The sequence below is a fragment of the Ammodytes marinus genome (genome assembly GCF_949987685.1).
Source record: "Ammodytes marinus genome assembly, chromosome: 7".
Lineage (NCBI taxonomy): Eukaryota > Metazoa > Chordata > Actinopteri > Uranoscopiformes > Ammodytidae > Ammodytes > Ammodytes marinus.
The window spans coordinates 26231308-26248790 of NC_137211.1; the positions used below are offsets into that span (position 1 = coordinate 26231308).

The window sequence follows — 17483 nt, forward strand, 5'->3', positions numbered from 1 at the left end:
CGATTGAAGTATTTTTGGGCGTGCCCCGTATCAGTCACTGCAACAGCTGGTGGGGGTCCCTCATGTTACATTCTTGCCTGGGCTGTATTTGTGCTGCCTGCCACGGGGTGTGGGAGATTCTGCAGACAACACTTGCTGGGGCCTCTACTGTAGCCACAGGCGTCTCAATGGCATTGTGCCCAAATCCTAAACCCATATCTTCCTCTCCTCCACTGTGACTTTACTGCTTTATCATTTTTTAGAAGCAAAGTAAAGATTCCTCACAAATCATGGTGGACCCTGGTTCAGATGCGCTCGCTATCTGCTGGGTACTAGCCCTCAAGAGAGTGTGGCTAAGATTGGCAGAACTAATAAATAAATATATAAATACTTCTTTTTTTCATTAGCAGCAAGCTTCTTTCGGCTGTACTAAGATGGTAATCCCCTCCATCCTCTCATCTTGTTCACCACACACACTTTAAAACAGAGGTGCAGGATTGGAAGACATTAGTCATAAAAAGCATACACAGATGTATCATGATAGATAACTTTTGATCCACCATATGGTTACAAAATAGTTCTTCAAAGTTAAGAGTACATATTTGTATAAATTCTGGGCTAATAGTGAAGTTACATCAGTCAGTTAAGGTTGCCCATCAGACGCCAGAAGACCCACCTCAGCAGAGCTGCTTCTGACTTTGCACCATCTTACACATTTGGCAGTGTTCACAGCTGGAATGATATGACTGAGTATTAGTGTCATGTGTTTAAAGGTACCCCAAGGTCACTTAGGGCTTGTATTCGCGTTGTAGCCCATTCCAATGTTGCCTTGAGATTAGGTAATCATGCATCCATAATCACAAACGTTGTTCATAACATGGCATATATACTGTATATTTCTGGACTACAGATGGTAATGAGGAAACTACAAACGAGTCCTACTGACCTAATCGATTGTTTCTTTAACAGATGTTATCAGTGTTGTTTTGGCTGGCTTCATAATTAAAACAGTTCCTATACCTGAGTGATATAATTTACTATAACTGAACTGGGGTGGGGCTAGAGCATGCGTGCTTTTCATGACAAGTCAGGACAAGGTACAAAGTTAATTTGAATGGCGGAGCATGTGGAGTAGTTTCTAAATTGATAAGGCGTGTTTTTCGTAGATACTACTATACATTTCTGTAGAATAATAAGATAAATACTTTTTTATTAAGGGCAATTTTGGACTCTGGGGGCACAAGGGCTGGGCTTAAACCCCCTGTTAGGGTCACATCTGTGCATGTGCCTGGTCAAATATATAATTTAATTACATCAGCAAGAAAGGTCACTGTGGATTGTTTAAGTATGCATGTAATACAGCAAGATGATCCTTCATGAAAAATCTGCTTACATTAGGTCGGAGGAAGGCATGCCATATTAAACCCAGAGGGTGTGGTTTTTATTGTTCCCAAGGAGCCCTCAGCCGTGGGACAGTTGTGTGCCATGCCACCAGCCCCTGTCTCTTTACCCAGCTCCCTGGAGAGCCTCAGCTCAGCCTGCTGCCTGCAGACAAAACCTTAACCCCCCCAGCTGCCCTTCTGTAAATTGCTTCCTCAGTCTATGGGGGAATCTCTTGAAGTGGTAGTAATGTTGTAGCTCGCTTCAAACTTGTGTATGGTGGTGACCAGGGTCTGGATTGATTTGCGACGCTGTAATCCTATCCAGATGATTAACCATTTGTCAATTGGAATATGAGTTCCCATTCTATTATTTTCTCCACTGTCCAGATATTTGAGCCCTTGGGGACTGGACTGGTGGACAGTTTGCTATGTGGCCCAGTTGCCAGAAACATAAACCCTCTTGCCCCTATAAGCTGCTGGCCCTGACACCCAGCCCCAGGCCCCATGGACAGTTGCCTTTGGACCCCGTAGAGCTATGCTAAGGATCTGACCGACTCACAGGTGGAGCATTCCCTTTCTTGAAGAAATGCCACTGCAATTGCTTGTGGGGTTATGGTGTGCTCTGGTGCCACTGACAACTGTAAGTATTATTGAAATATAATCCTGAGAGCCACACCACCTCCGACATTTGTTTCATTGTTAGTTTAGGGGAGGGGGGGGGGGCAATAACCACTTCACCACGATCGCCCCCCTTCAAGACTAGACATTAATGAATTTATTCTGCTAACAAGGACTGAGAATCAGCAGTGGTCAATGAATGATCAATGTCATTTGCACAATTGTCAAGAAGATAACATTCTGGGTATTGATTGATCAACCGAACCCAGCTCATCTACTTTACTTTGCTGTCAATCGAACTAATGGATTGGAAATTCAACTTGTGTTTTACACACGGAAAGCAGGTCCAGAGGCTATACTGCTCAGTCAGCTTTCTTCTCCTATTGTCTGCAGGGGCTTATACTGTTATTCTGGGGGTTCATCTGATCATCAGGGGTGTATCAGCAGTGAAAGGGGATTCGCACAGTGTCAGTTTAGATCCCGCAGAGTGGATGGGGTTAAATCCCCTTAGGCTACTCAAGAGAATTGGGGATCCACTGAGAAGAATCTCTTTCTAGAGGGCCACATCTGTCCAGGTCTCTCTGTTTGATTGATTATCTGGGATCCATATCGTCTGCATATACTTTGTCTGTTTTTAAACAGTCCCAGGCGTTTTAATATGACCCATGGAAGTGTTGATTGTACAGAGAGACATAGTTAAGTCTTGAGTCCCTTCTTAACCATGTTGCCTGGGAATGAATACAATACTTTTTCTCTTTCTTCTTATAACATGGGACTTCAATCTTCTGTGCTTCTTTTTTGTCTTCACAAGGTTTATTCCTTGATGCAGTTGTATTTGAAGAGAATTCTGGTAGGGTTTGATCAGTGGAATCAGCTCGCTCACTATGTACTTGAGATTGTTATGTCGTGATGTTGGTAAAAGTCAAATGCGCTTAAAGTCTCCCGCTGACTAATGAAAAGCTGAAGGAAAGTAATAAGGTTGAAGATTAAACCATAACACATCCAAGGCGAGTATGAAGTCCACTCCCTCTGTAGGGCAGACCCAGCGGACTACTGCTTCATTTAAACGTATTTAAAGCAACCCACACGATAGTTCTTTTTGGCAACACCAATTCATTGGGATACTCTAAGCTGCATTTTTCACCTATCAAACTATAGAATGCAAGAAACAATCTAAAATTGCTGTTTCATAATTTAGAGCAGTACGAGCCTCGTCTGATTGGCCAAATGTATTGACATGCAGAGCGGGAAGGCATGGCACATGGAATAGGCTTGCATTTTTTGCAGTTCAAGCAGTCTTTGCGATACGTTTATTGCGATAAATGTCCAATATACTGTATTGTGCAGCCCTAATGGCAAGCAAACACAGAAAAAAAGTGTTTGATGATGACAATACATTTTCCTCGATTGTTTAAAAGGAAGCCAGGTCCCCCTTTCTTCACCATCTAAAATGTATAAATTAATAAAATATAAAATGGTAATGGTATAATCCATATAGTGGCTCAGTATGATGCATTTTGTTGAGTCGCGCTGTAAAATGTTGGCATCACACTTACTGCTGATGACCAATATCTCAACAGGAAATGCTGATCTCATTCTATGTAAGGATTTATCCGGAAGCTTGGTATTGAACCTTGAAAAGTGGCTTTAAATTACCCTGTTCTCTGGCTCACAGGAACTGACGGATAGATACTTCACTGGCACACTCCAACTCGCTCACTGTTTTTTTTATTAGATTCACAGAGCGGAGGAGAGGCATGCTGTACTCCTGTATCATTTAGTAAAGGCTAGCAGAGAAAAAAAACTGATTTCCCGTGTGCGTTCCAAATACAGCAGCTGCATGTATAGAACGAGGAGGAAATCATTTAGATGGTTTGTTTGACCCACGTCAGTCCAAACCTCCGCCTCATTTTCTATGATCCACTTGGCAGCGAGCCACAATAGAAAACATGCCTGCTTATTAACGTCAAGGCCAAGACTATTGACATGAGTAGCCCAGAATCCCTGTGGAAAGTGTATTATTACTGTAATATTATGAGGATGGATTGGTTCATGTCTCCAGTAGGTCAGTACTGTAGTTATATGCTGCAAAAACCATGTAAAAACAACTAGCTCTTCTGAATTGCATCTTTATAAGATCAGTGATGTGTGTGCCTTATTCTGGTTCACCAATGTATTTCTTGTAACAATCAATAAGTATTATTTTGCAAAAGGAAACCAACATTTTGCTTTTGTTTTTAAGAGGCATTCCAATGATGGCACGCAAACATATCCTGAGAGAACATTGTGCCATTGTCTGCCTACTTTTAACCCAGAGAAGCTTCATTCCAGCCAGTTGGTGATTTAGTGAACGTCAGTGCATTTAGCATTTTCACAATATGCTACAAAGCTATGAAGGACAATGGGTGTTGAACTGACAGAAGCTTGGCCACGTCAAAGTGATTTTACGTCTGGCTTTAACATCTGCCTACAACTCTCCTTCACCTTCAAATGCAATATGAACTAGATTCAGTGAATATGCTACAAAACAGCAGATATTTGATTTCCTCTTTAACGTAAGTGAGATATGAATGTCTGGTCCTTTTGTTTAGATTTTCCACATGTATTAGAAGGAGTGGTCTGGCTGTATTCTGGGGAGCTAAGCAAACAGACTATAGTCTACAAGATTTTCAGAGTGGTTACAACACAGGGGCTGCCCACACACAGTGGCCAGATAATTATAGTCCTGAATGTGTGGATAATCTTTCTGTTTTCTTATGTCAATCATATCAAGTCCTGAGGATAAGAAAATGTCAGGTACCTTGTGGGCTGCAGTGTTCAGCAATTGAAACATTTTCGATAAATAGTTTTCACCTCTTTAAAAGTAAGTTTCAGATTCAGATGTAGATTCAAATCATTTTCCTGTGACTTTGCCATGTAGAGACGTCTCAGATATCACAGATTATTACCATCCAATAGTCACACAGTCGTCTATTTTCCTTACAAAATAATGGGCCCTTTGCAACTGCATGTTTCTACTCCCATCCTAAATCTCTTTTTTTCCCTGTGTTTTGCTTATTTCCAAGCTGGAATCATCAAACCCTTTTAAAATTCACGACTTGATGAATGTCTATGAGGTCGTTTGCATGATGAAATGAGAGAACCTCCCTGGATCTATACTGTATACAGCTGCCATGCCTATGTATGCCAGTATAGCACAATACACAACTTTGTTTAACCTCTCTGTAAGTTTGCAAGCAATGGGGATGGCATTATTTCAATATTTTAATTAATTTGAATGTTATTAATTTCTATTTTAGTTACATGGTAATGACTGAACTACATATTAATGCAGATAACTATTGACAGCATGTTTATTAAGGGGCTTAAGAAGTGTTGTTAGCTGGTGAGGCTAGCTACTGTCTCTGAAGTTCATTGTCGCAGAGACATTTATTTAGCTTGACTACACGGTGCCCTCCTCTAGACAGATGGTAGCTGCTGTCTGTTCATCCATCTCCAGGTGGGCTGCCCCCCCCCCCACCCCTTCTGTTGTTCTATGTTCCCACAAGTAATACCTCCCAGCAGGTTCAGCCCCACCATCATGCTTATTGTTGGAACATCATGCTTTCACATGGAAGTGGGTGTGTGCAATATGAGAAACCCACCAGAAGCTGCTGTCAGTGTTAGTGGGTGTGGGTGGGTGGGTGTGTGTTTGTGTGTGTGTGGGTGCGGTGTGTCTATTTTTCTGTGGGTGTGTGTGTGTTCCAAAGCTGCAGTGGTCTCCATTTGTTGAACAGTAGTCGGATCAAGTCTGTTTGTCCAGCTGCTGAATCAGCCCCCTAACAAGATCACACACGCACACACTGGCCAAACAATCTTTAACTTTAACTCTTTGAATGTCTAACTGGTTTTCCACTCACAGTACCCGGCCTCTCCCCCTCCCCCCCCACCCCTCCACACACATACACACACACTCACATATACACACACACACTCACATACACACATACACACACACACTCACATACACACATACACACACACACACACATACACACATACACACACCATGGCCTACACCAGGCTTTGTGTCCCATCTAAATGGATCTTCTTCCTCACCCCCCTCGTGTCTCATGGCCTTGTCCGTCTGCCTCGCTCTCCCCTCCCTCCTGTCACTACATTCTCTCCATCTTTTCTTTTCCTGGGGTCCACACAGTTTGACCCCAGTTGCCCTTGACACATGCATTTCTATAGCCTTCAGTCCAATCAATACAGCCTCCTCTAGCCATGATGTCAGATGTTAGCTCCACTAATTGAAAGCAACAACAACCCAGTGACAATGAGCATTTTTTTGTGTGTGTGTGGACTGATGAATGAAGGTGGATGGAGAGGATCTGCCACATTCATATGGTGATCACCCCCAGTCATCAAGCTATTGTCGAGGCCTTGATTTTGTTGTTGCAAATTTAGCGGGGAAAAATGATTGTACCTCAATCATGTCAGCTGTCTGACAGCAAAATGAATGGGTTTAGAATGATGCATTTGAAAGAAATGGTTAAGTACCTAAAAAGGACAATGCTGGCATTATGCTGTTATTTTTCGTATTCTAGACACAGATCCCATGAAAAAGGCCCGGACGATGTTAGCCCTACCCGAAAACAAAAAAAAGGTCACACATGTAATTAAATTTTTTCTAAAAAGAGTTCATACAGGAGTAAATAGTGCATTTGGTTGGGGACTAGTTTCAGCCTTGGATTAACACACATTAGTGAGTGTACTGGATATATAGCACCAGAATGGTGTATGTGGGACAGATACACAAATAAACCACGTTGCCTATTATGTTCATGAAAAAGATGGATCATGTCAGCTTGAGCAACAGTTTGGATTAATTAATGTGTTTCTAATCAATTTGGACAACAATAGAGCTGAACAAAGTTTACTAGGAGGATCAAGGATTTTTAAATTTAAAATACTAATGACAAACCCTGACAGAATAGATGCCAATGTTGATTGTATAGTGTGACCAACAGCCAAATGACTATTCAGAATTATACATAATTAAGATAACCTACAATCTTGTATGCTAATATTTTTTTTAATATTGATTTCATTCTTGATGACGCATTGAATTGCACAGTGGTTTGCGGTTGTGAGACAGTCCTGTTTTTTTTCTCCTTTGTTTATTCATTTATTGCCTGTAAATGTAAATGTATGTGTTTGAGGTGGGTACCAAATAGAGCATTTGGAATGACAGACTCAAACAAAGTCATAATTGTAAGGAGAAAATTACCACAAATGACTAAGCTGTGATAAAGTTTGAAGAGGAGGAACTGAAATTCACAACTAGTGAGCACCTGATGTATAGCATTGCGCAGTTGGTTCGCATAGTTAGTTGCTTTAATATACAATATTCATTTTTCATATTACTTAAAACCCCCTCCCCCCCACACACACACACGTGTTGTTGTGCTGCTCTTGTAAATGAGTGTCTATAGACAAAATTGGATGCCAATGGGCGATGGCGAAGACGCTTTTAGCCTGTCAGCTTTTCTCAGTGTGACTAAGCAGGTGACAACAGCACTGTAGTGTACAGCTCTGAGAAATTTTGAAAAAAAAGAGTGTGAGAAGAATTAATAATTTACATCTGCTTTGTGGTTGTGGGTATCAGGACAGTTTTATTCTGATCCTAAATGAAAAGAACAATAAGGGTGGCTTGGTTTGGTTCAGAAAAAAAGGCAAATAAAGGGATGGGGTGGGCTGGGGTAGGGGGGGGGGGCTGTGGTGGGTCTTCTTCCAAAGCTACTGTAATTAATCCCAAGCATCAGTCAGACTACCCTCATTAATAATGCATTTCTGAGCAGCAGTTCTACTGACACAGGCAGTGGATTCAAGTCTGTATTCAAAGATTGAGCAACAAAGGGCAGGCAACCCCTCGGAGCCAATCTGCTTCACCCGAGAGCCAACTACCAAGAAGGAAAAAAAAAACATGTTTCACCTTTATGTGTGGACAACTGGACCTCGGGGTCACCAGGGTCTAGTTGTTGTTGGAGTTCAGGCATTTTTGAACAGCGTAAAAAATAATATTGTTTCCTTTTCTCGATGGCAGCATAGCCTATACACCGACACCGTCATGTCACGTGTGTGTGTGTGTGTGTGTGTGTGTGTGTGTGTGTGTGTGTGTGTGTGTGTGTGTGTGTGTGTGTGTGTGTGTGTGTGTGTGTGTGTGTGTGTGTGTGTGTGTGTGTGTGTGTGTGTGTGTGTGTGTGTGTGTGTGTGTGTGTGTGTGTGTGTGTGTGTGTGTGTGTGTGTGTGTGTGTGTGTGTGTGTGTGTGTGTGTGTGTGTGTGTGTGTGTGTGTGTGTGTGTGTGTGTGTGTGTGTGTGTAATTAAGTACCGGTCATTGTGGATCAGTTTAAGACTCTGTTGATCTTTCGCTGGACTGAGCACAGCCATCACCATGTGTTCAGGCAGCAGGGTCTCTGTAGAGCTCCTATAGCCTGGCTCTAAGCAGGGTGTGAGCTTTCATAGAGTCCGTGTTACTGTTCATTTCATGGTCAATTTTGTGTTAATATTATGTCTTGTTCATCCAATTCTGTTCTTTCTATTGTAATAATTGACTTGCCCTCTCCCCTGTACACACACACACACACACACACACACACACACACACACACACACACACACACACACACACACACACACACACACACACACACACACACACACACACACACACACAGCTCCTTTTGTACTTTTTTTTACCCACTTCTTGGTTAAATCCTCCAGTTTGATCAATCATTGATGATCCCAGGTGTCCTGAGAGCTCAGGGGACATTCTTATTGGCTCTGCACCCCCCCTCCCTTCCAACACACACACACACACACACACACACACACACACACACACACACACACACACACACACACACACACCCACACCCACACCCCTTTCTTTTCAAGATCAAAGTTAAACCTTCCCCTCTCCCCTCTTCTTGGCTGTTTTCTTATCTGGCTTTCTCCACTGGTCTTGGGGAGAGCCAGCTTCAATTAAAGAAGCAGTGGGGTTCCCTAAGCCATTAGCCATATTATTAGTGTTGGGTCTACGCCTGAGCTGTGCCCCCACCTCGACACAAAGACCTCACAATCCAGGAGCAGTTTGCTTGGCATTTGTCTGGATTTTACTGATTTGTAGCCACACACACACACACACACACACCCTCTTGGAGACGCAGTCGGGCCGTGGCAGCATGGCTCTGTCTCATAGTGCAGCTCATTGTATATTGTGCTGCCACCATACTTAAATATGAGGTCAGCCATTCTGAAAAAAGTGTTACGGTGTTAATACACAGCCTAGGCTCAGTTAACAGGCATGTTGCTTTGCTAGCTACGGTGGGACCCACTTTGTTAACATACCCGTTTACAGAGCCTAGGCTGTGCATTTACACTGGATGTTTTTGGGGGATCGTGAGGAGATATTCATTGAATTAGATTTTTGTTGTTGTGATTTTTTTACAGCAAGCGTTCTCCAGAATTACTGACTGCCCCTTTTTAAAATTGTGCTTTCATAACCGAACCTCCATGCCGATTTTCTAATCACAGTGAATAATACTACAGCTGATTTCCCACAATCCACCAGTGACATTGCTGCTTATTGGTTGGGAGAAGATGACAAGTGATGAACAGAGCGAGCTGGTGTGATGAATGGCATGTAGAATGCCCTCCCTGCTTCTCTGAGGGGTTTTATCCCATGCTTAACCTTTGCCAGTCATTCCTTTGTCCCCCCGATCACAATCACACACCTCAGACCTTCAACACGGGCCTGGCTCAACTCATCAATCTTCTTTGATTTTCTGCCAGAGATTCAGATAGTGTGTGAGTGTGTGTGTGTGTGTGTGTGTGTGTGTGTGTGTGTGTGTGTGTGTGTGTGTGTGTGTGTGTGTGTGTGTGTGTGTGTGTGTGTGTGTGTGTGTGTGTGTGTGTGTGTGTGTGTGTGTGTGTGTGTGTGTGTGTGTGTGTGTGTGTGTGTGTGTGTGTGTGTGTGTGTGTGTGTGTGTGTGTGTGTGTGTGTGTGTGTGTGTGTGTGTGTGTGTGTGTGTGTGTGTGTGTGTGTGTATGTGTTAATTTCACGTACTTACGACTCGCAGGTTCCTGGGTAAGATGGAGAGAGCACAGTCTATTAGGCGTTTGACAATTGAAGCCCTCCCACTTGAAGAGACCAGGCAGAGGCGTGTGTGTGTGTGTCTGTCTTTGGGGGTGTTGGGGGCGTTCCATTTTCTCTCTAATGAAGCTGTCAGTCACACGGCTTGTTGACAGAAGGCCAGGGCATCACTCCCACCTGCCTACACTCCAAAACCACCGATTTAAATGGGAGCTGAATGAGCAGAAGTCATATCATATTGAATATACTGTATGAGACTCTTAGTTTTATTGGACATCATATCATATTGTGTGTGTGTGTGTGTGTGTGTGTGTGTGTGTGTGTGTGTGTGTGTGTGTGTGTGGTGCTTTTTGTATTATTCATTTGAGGTGACATAACAAATTACGAGCACTTCGATCCTAATTTTTGAAATCCCTTATATTTCTGTGAGTATCCACCAAACTCATCTTCATCAGTGATAACTATCAGTGTGCTTCATCAGTGCCGGACAGTTTTTTTCCTTCTAAATGTTCCACACAGTTTGGGAGAAAATAAGAAAAAAATAAACCCAACATCACAGCTTAATCAAATACTGTATATACACTTGTCTCTACTTAGATAGCAGCTTTTAGGCAGCGTTCATCAAAGCACTAGAAAAGCATTATCATTTTCCATGCTGGTTAAGCAGCCATCCTAATGCGTGTAGGCCGGGCGGGCCCACACACTGTGACCCGGAAGTACCCACCAGCAGTTTACCCAGTGAGCGCAAAACCCCTTTAGGACTGTCAGAGCGTGAGCCGCAATGAAATGTAAATTAGGAACGCCTGTCACTGGTCCCCTTTTTAGGGGATTGAGTGGGATTATGTCTGTATGGCTTCCCTGGCTGCAGATGAAACAGGTCTGGGTTGAAAGTAGACAGTTTTTTTTTGCATGCATTCACACAGAGTGAGCGGTCCAGGCCAGTGAGCTATGAAGGGCCCAACACTGCAGGTATAACCCCCCCAACAACCAAGGCTGGAGAAGCAAATACTGTCAGAAACAAAACAAATGTCTCTTTAGAAATACTAAAGCACAACCACAACAACAGCATCACGATTTGGATCATGAAAGAGTCCCCATCAGGTTTAATATCCGTTCCTAATAGCTCCTAAGTAAGTTCAGGTCAACACAGGTCAACTGGGCTGACTGCAAGCGCCAGTTGGCACTGCTTTAAGATACATAGAGGTAATAGGGAAATAAATGTATATTCCAGCCATGGCTTTTAGGCAGGATATTATTTTCTTGATTATATTTTGTTGATATAACATGACTGTGAAGGAACATCTAGTAATCAATGATTTTCTAGCAGGCAAGGTTTCACAGTGGCTAACACACTTCCACTTTTCAAGTGGAAGTGTGTTAGCCTAGCTTTCTAACTTAAAGGTGGAGTAAGAAATTCTGGAGAATGCTTGTGAACTGGTAGGTATGGGTATGAAAAAAAAAATGCAGCCCACCGTTGAACATGCCCATTTACAGAGCCTAGGCTGTGTATTATTACTTTTTTCATCACACACACTCTACGGACAGGTTGCGGATCATGAGGAGATATTCACAGATTTTGACAATTAAGTGATTTTGACAACAAGCGTTCTCCAGAATCACTGACTCCACCTTTAATAGCTGACTGCACCATGGGTCCTTCTAAAGGTTTGCTGTTGTTAAGGGACATATGTCTTAAATCATTAACAAGACAACTCAAAATAAAAGAAGCTCTGGTCATGGAATGTACAGTATGATGTTCTACAGGAAGTAGGGAAACCACAGCACGTCGGGTCTCAAATTTCAATTAAGCGCTGCCATGGGAAATGGGACTACTGATGATGTGTTTCTAAAAGTATGTCACACAAATGCTTCATCCTGTTTTCTAGAATGGAAAACATGAATGATAGCTGCAGTACCATTAAAGTCTTTGCTCAATGCTTTCACATTAAAGGTGGGGTAAGCAATTCTGGACAGTGTTTGTTGACAAAATCACTTTTTGTCAAATCAGTGAATATCTCCTCACAATCTTCTTCTTGTCCATAAGAAAAATAATGTGGTGTTAGTACACAGCCTAGGCTCTGTAAATGGGTATGTTTACTGCTGTGGTGCCTTTGTTGGCATTCCCTTTGTTTACATCCCCAGTTTACAGAGCCTAGGCTGTGTCTTAACACCAGATTCTTTTTTCAGCGCACTTACAATAAGCAGATTGTGAGGATACATATTCACCCTACCGTTTAGTGAGGGGAATTCACATTTTCATTAGGGCTTATTCAGAGACATACACGCTCTGGTCTGACCTCAAAGAGTATATTTTCCTAGCTAGTTAAGCAGTGATGTAATGGTATAACTGCTGCAGCGTTTATCACCGCCAGCCGTGCAGGGGGACAACAGCCGCAAAAGAATCCCTGACCAAACATTTAGAAAATGCGTGGCATCCAGAAAAGGCGCCTGAGATAGCAGGCCCGGAGAGAGAGAGAGAGAGAGAGACAGACAGACAGGCAGGCAGGCCAGGGGATTGGTCCAAGAGGGTGAGACAGAGAGGGCTGCCTTACAAAAGAACAAGGCAGTACCTTCCTTGAGTGCCGATCTGAGATAAATGACTTTAAAGTTGTTTTGGTGTCCACAGACAAAATAGTTGCAGACATACCATTGCATATGTGGCCAGTGGCCTCTTTCTTTGCTTTATATCAAGTTATTTGTTCTACCCCTGCACTTCAATTTGCATACTCTTTATGTTTTCTATTCTACATACTATATCTGACCATAAAAATAATCTAGCTAGCATGCAGTAGGTATACAATTGGGACATACTTTTACTTATTTATTTCATCTTAACATTGCGCCTTAATCTTGCCTCTTGCTTATATATCCATTGCATTGCATCCCTGGTTGTTTCCATACACAGGCTGCGTCGACATGACGTCCCTTCTGGTACGCACTGGATTGTGGGTCAGAACTTCCAAATAGTATGCTGATTTCAACACTAAAAATCTCAGCCGGATGTAGTAGGCATCAGGGTATTTTTAGCTATAAAAAGCACTATAATGAACAATGTGTGATAGGATCCATTTTGAAGCTACTAATATAAAATAAAATAAGTATAGAGGGTGGGCTCTGCCTTACAGCTCGAGTATTTTACAGGCAAAACAGAGGTGAAGTAGGCTACAGTAACTCAAATTCAGCGCAGCAAAACAATGGCTGAGGGGGACTTAGGCTATGTTATGATTCAAAAGGGTCGCCACGGGTCATGAGCTGCAAAAACTGACTCATGAATAAAACAAATCATGTTTTTCTGATCCTAGCTCCAAAGTTAGAAACATCCAGCAATGCAGCGAGTTCCTTGGGGAATTAGATTGTGGTTCTTTTAGGGCTTAGGGACATCTTTCCATAGCCATGAAAACGTATTAAAGTGGAGGATGGGCAGAGGCCAGACCAGACCTGATTTTTCTACCCCCTAGAAAAAAACAGTCATATTAGCAAATAATATTCTGCTCTCGTGGCTGGATTTTGAAATGTTTTCCCCCTCACCAACTCTGTAATTCAATAATAAAGCCAGGCTTGATATTTGCCAGAGTTCGCAGATTCATCAAATGAAATTTGATTTTATTAAAAAAAAGAAGATGGCTAAAAAAGCATCCCTGGTCTTTCTCAAACGGGCAGAGGAGAATGTGCTGGACCACAGACAGTGTGACAGGCTGATTTAAAATGCCCACAGACTTTGGGGAGTGCTAGATAGACCTTCACTCTCTATTCACTCCGCCCAGGCACGTCGTCACGACAACGCGGGACAACAAAGGCCTTTTTCTCAGGCTATTGAGTGCTGTGAAAGGAGAGGCGGTGGCTGTGAGTGTGTGTGCGCGCGTGTGTGTGTGTGTGTGTGTGTGTGAGAGACTGTGTGTGTGTGTGTGTGTGTGTGACTTGGAAAAGGACATGTGGCTGTACAAGCAGTAGGTGGTAATGTATGCAGGCCATCCACAAACAAATGAATACGCATGCACGTCCCACTGCCCGTCCCTGCTTAACATTCTGTCACACAATGACCGTGTCCTCGTGAGCTGACGTGATGCTCTGAAACTAGCCACAGACAAACTTTTTAAGGCCTGCTTTGTCCCCATTTAGACAGAATGCAAATGCCTTTGTCTTTTTATTTTTGCGACAGTGAGCCATTGCGTTTGGTCAAAGAAATAGTCCATTTATATTACTGTGAAATTGTTGCTGTCAAACATTGGTTTTTGGTTAAGTTTATTTTGTTTAGATTTTATTTATTAATTGCGAAGTTCACCAGCACGGTGGGAGGGGTAACCCTGTGTCTCTCTGCCTTCACCTGCCCATGCACTACTAATCCACTGTTGACATTTTGTTTGAAATAAATTGCCTTTTCATCTCCAAATAATGAAGGGATAGTTCAGTGTTTTTGAAGTGGGGTCGTATGAGGTAGTTGTAGTTAGTCTAACCTTATGGAGCTGGCGCAGTCATTTTAAGGAGTTTGGAAAAGATGTTGCTACATTTAGCGTACACTTGAACAGATGTGTATTTTTTAAGGTTAGTATTTATATACGTGGCAAGAAAGCATTCTTCCATTGGCTCCCTCTGCAACAGTACAATGGTGACTTCCTCTACAGCAATGTCTCCCCCAAACTCCTTAAAATGACTGCGCCGACAGCCATCTCCACAAGGTAACACACTAACTATGCATAAGTACCTCATACAACTACACTTCAAAAATTCTGAACTGCCCCTTTAAATGGCGACAATCAAACCACATGCCTCAATGCTTTATACAGTATTTAAAAGATAAGTTGCATGGCTGAATTACTTAGGTAAAGGTGTGTCTGTCCCCAATTATCTTACAAAAGACACCAGGCAGTGTGTTCCAGTAAGCAAACATAGGCTACTGTAGTTTTTCCAAACTGGTTTTTGCTTTGTCATCCATTCTTCCCTCTTCTTTCTCATGTTGTCATTGAGTGTGGCGGAGAGGCTTGACTCTCAGAGCTTGAGGTCTATAATTGTGGCAGGAACTGTTGGCTGCTGGCCGCGCTGTTGTGGTGCTACACTGTCAGCAGAGGCTCTTTGTAAAGGATCCCACCATCGGCCCACTTAACACGCACACACGCTCGCTCACACACACACACACACACACAATTTAAAGGGCAGTGTAAGGCACTGAAACCAGCTACCACTAACCAAATCAAATGCGTTCTACTATTATTATCCTAATTGTATGATATGGTCCGCTTTTGAGTTTTGGTTCACACAGTGCACTCTTTCATGACCGTTAAATATATATTCAAACATGCATTTTAAGATTCAGAACTAAATGGTTTTTTTAAGTGGCCACATTTTACTGCTATCCAGGGACACACAGGGAGTCCCACAGCCTATCCCTGGATCAAAAAAGTTCAACTGAGCCCTCTGCTGCTATTGTCAATCGTGTGTGTGTGTGTGTGTGTGTGTGTGTGTGTGTGTGTGTGTGTGTGTGTGTGTGTGTGTGTGTGTGTGTGTGTGTGTGTGTGTGTGTGTGTGTGTGTGTGTGTGTGTGTGTGTGTGTGTGTGTGTGTGTGTGTGTGTGTGTGTGTGTGTGTGTGTGTGTGTGTGTGTGTGTGTGTGTGTGTGTGTGTGTGTGTGTGTGTGTGTGTGTGTGTGTGTGTGTGTGTGTGTGTGTGTGTGTGTGTGTGTGTGTGTGTTCTTTGATCCTTCTGCCTGTTGAAGAATTACACCACCATCCGTTCCACTCTGTCATATTTTCATGACGGCACCAGTCTCCCACCTAGTCAGGGTCAGGAGGCCAGAGGCCTTCTCATCGTGCTGAGAGAAACCAGTTACACTTTACATTGAACATATGTTCTCAATCATATAGATAACAATCCTCATAAAATGAAAGAATTATGACAACATCTTTCAAGTAACTTTCTACTGAGGATTTAAAAAGTTGTTGGATGTGAAAGTATATGAAGCCTATAACGGTTAAAAAGCTGTAGGGAGTGAATATGTGTAGCCTAAAATGGTTCAATATAGAATATATTAATAAACCATAATGATATGATAATTTGAATGAATAAAGTGCAATGCATTATCCAAAATATCCACTCCTTTTAACAGCGTTAATTTTTTTTTATGGGTAGATTAAAGCACACACGTTCTGTGACCCTTGTCCCGCCCCGTAGCTTGGGAAACCAGGAAGCAGTAACGTTGTGTATTGCCAAGCATCCGTGACTATAAATGGATAAAGTAAAAAATATTTTGGGTGGTTGAGCTTCAAAGCCCTGTCTGATGGCTCTCTCCACAGCACCAAAGTGATTTACATTTACTTTAGAATCACCACTGGAGTATGTCACCTGCTCATGGTCAGGTTGGCCTTTCCGCTGCCGACTCCATGACGTGAGGGGCTACCTTGTTGATCCTGTAGGTAGGGCATGTCTCAAAGATACAAATATCTCTCTTAAACCTTGCTCACCAACTATACAGCTGATGCAGAGAGCTCTCCCCCTTCGCCAAAGGCACATACTTTCCTAAATTGCATATATCGATTGACAGCCTTTGTAGGGGAGAACGGGGTAATCTGAGACACTTTTTACATTTGCTCCCCTTTTAGCGAGCTAAAATTATGTATCACTGAAATGTACACATTTCCCATTAATTCAGGATGTTTCCTAGAAATGCGCATTAGCAGAATTTTTTCAAGACAAAAGGCAGTGAAAATATGATTCAAAAAAAGTTGTCATGTGTCTCACTTTACCCCAGCTGTGGGGTAAACTGAGACAGACCAGAAAAATCAAGGGGGTAAACTGAACCACCTACTTTTTACACTCTAAAACTACCATAACAACACAAATTGTAACAGTTAGAATCCTGACAGCTAGCTTGAAAACACAGTCACAGTCTGGGGGTCAGAACACAGAACCCTTAGAGCCAGCTAGTGTCTGGGGGTCAGAGCAAAGGACAATCAGAACCAGAACAATCTAGGACTCAGAACAGGACTAGACCCAGCTGTCATTTTCCATCTTTTGAGTCTTTTGTTCTGCATTTGTTTTATTGGGATCATTCATTGAATAAAGACATATTTCTTAGAGGCTATTGATGTAAAAGGTCACTCTCCTGTCCCCCACATACATACGTGCCAAACCATGCCCTTTCTGACACCCCTTCAACCATCAACCCCCACTTCCAGCCCACATTGTCTTTTGTTTTTTCAAACTAGTGTCCTTGCTACCTCAAATATAATGGATTCATTAAAAGAGGGCACAGACACTGTCTCACTTTACCCCACAGCATTTGTCTCATTTAACCCCACTGCCACAATTTGAGAAAAAACTACCTCTCTCAGCAATTCAGGCTAATCTTCAGTTATCATCATCACATGGTTTC

The 17483-nt window shown here is 42.6% G+C and overlaps 1 protein-coding gene across 1 annotated transcript in view; it reads right to left on the bottom strand.

The window, feature by feature from the left end:
- Positions 1-16533, bottom strand: part of LOC307252947 (SRSF protein kinase 3) — a gene marked incomplete at both ends in the record, with an annotated part of 34341 nt that extends 17808 nt beyond the window's left edge. Inside the window, one exon of the mRNA XM_080030769.1 lies at positions 16454-16533. Within this exon, the coding sequence (XP_079886895.1) occupies positions 16454-16533 (80 nt within the window). The remainder of the gene's footprint in view (positions 1-16453) is intronic.
- Positions 16534-17483: the final 950 nt, after the last annotated feature.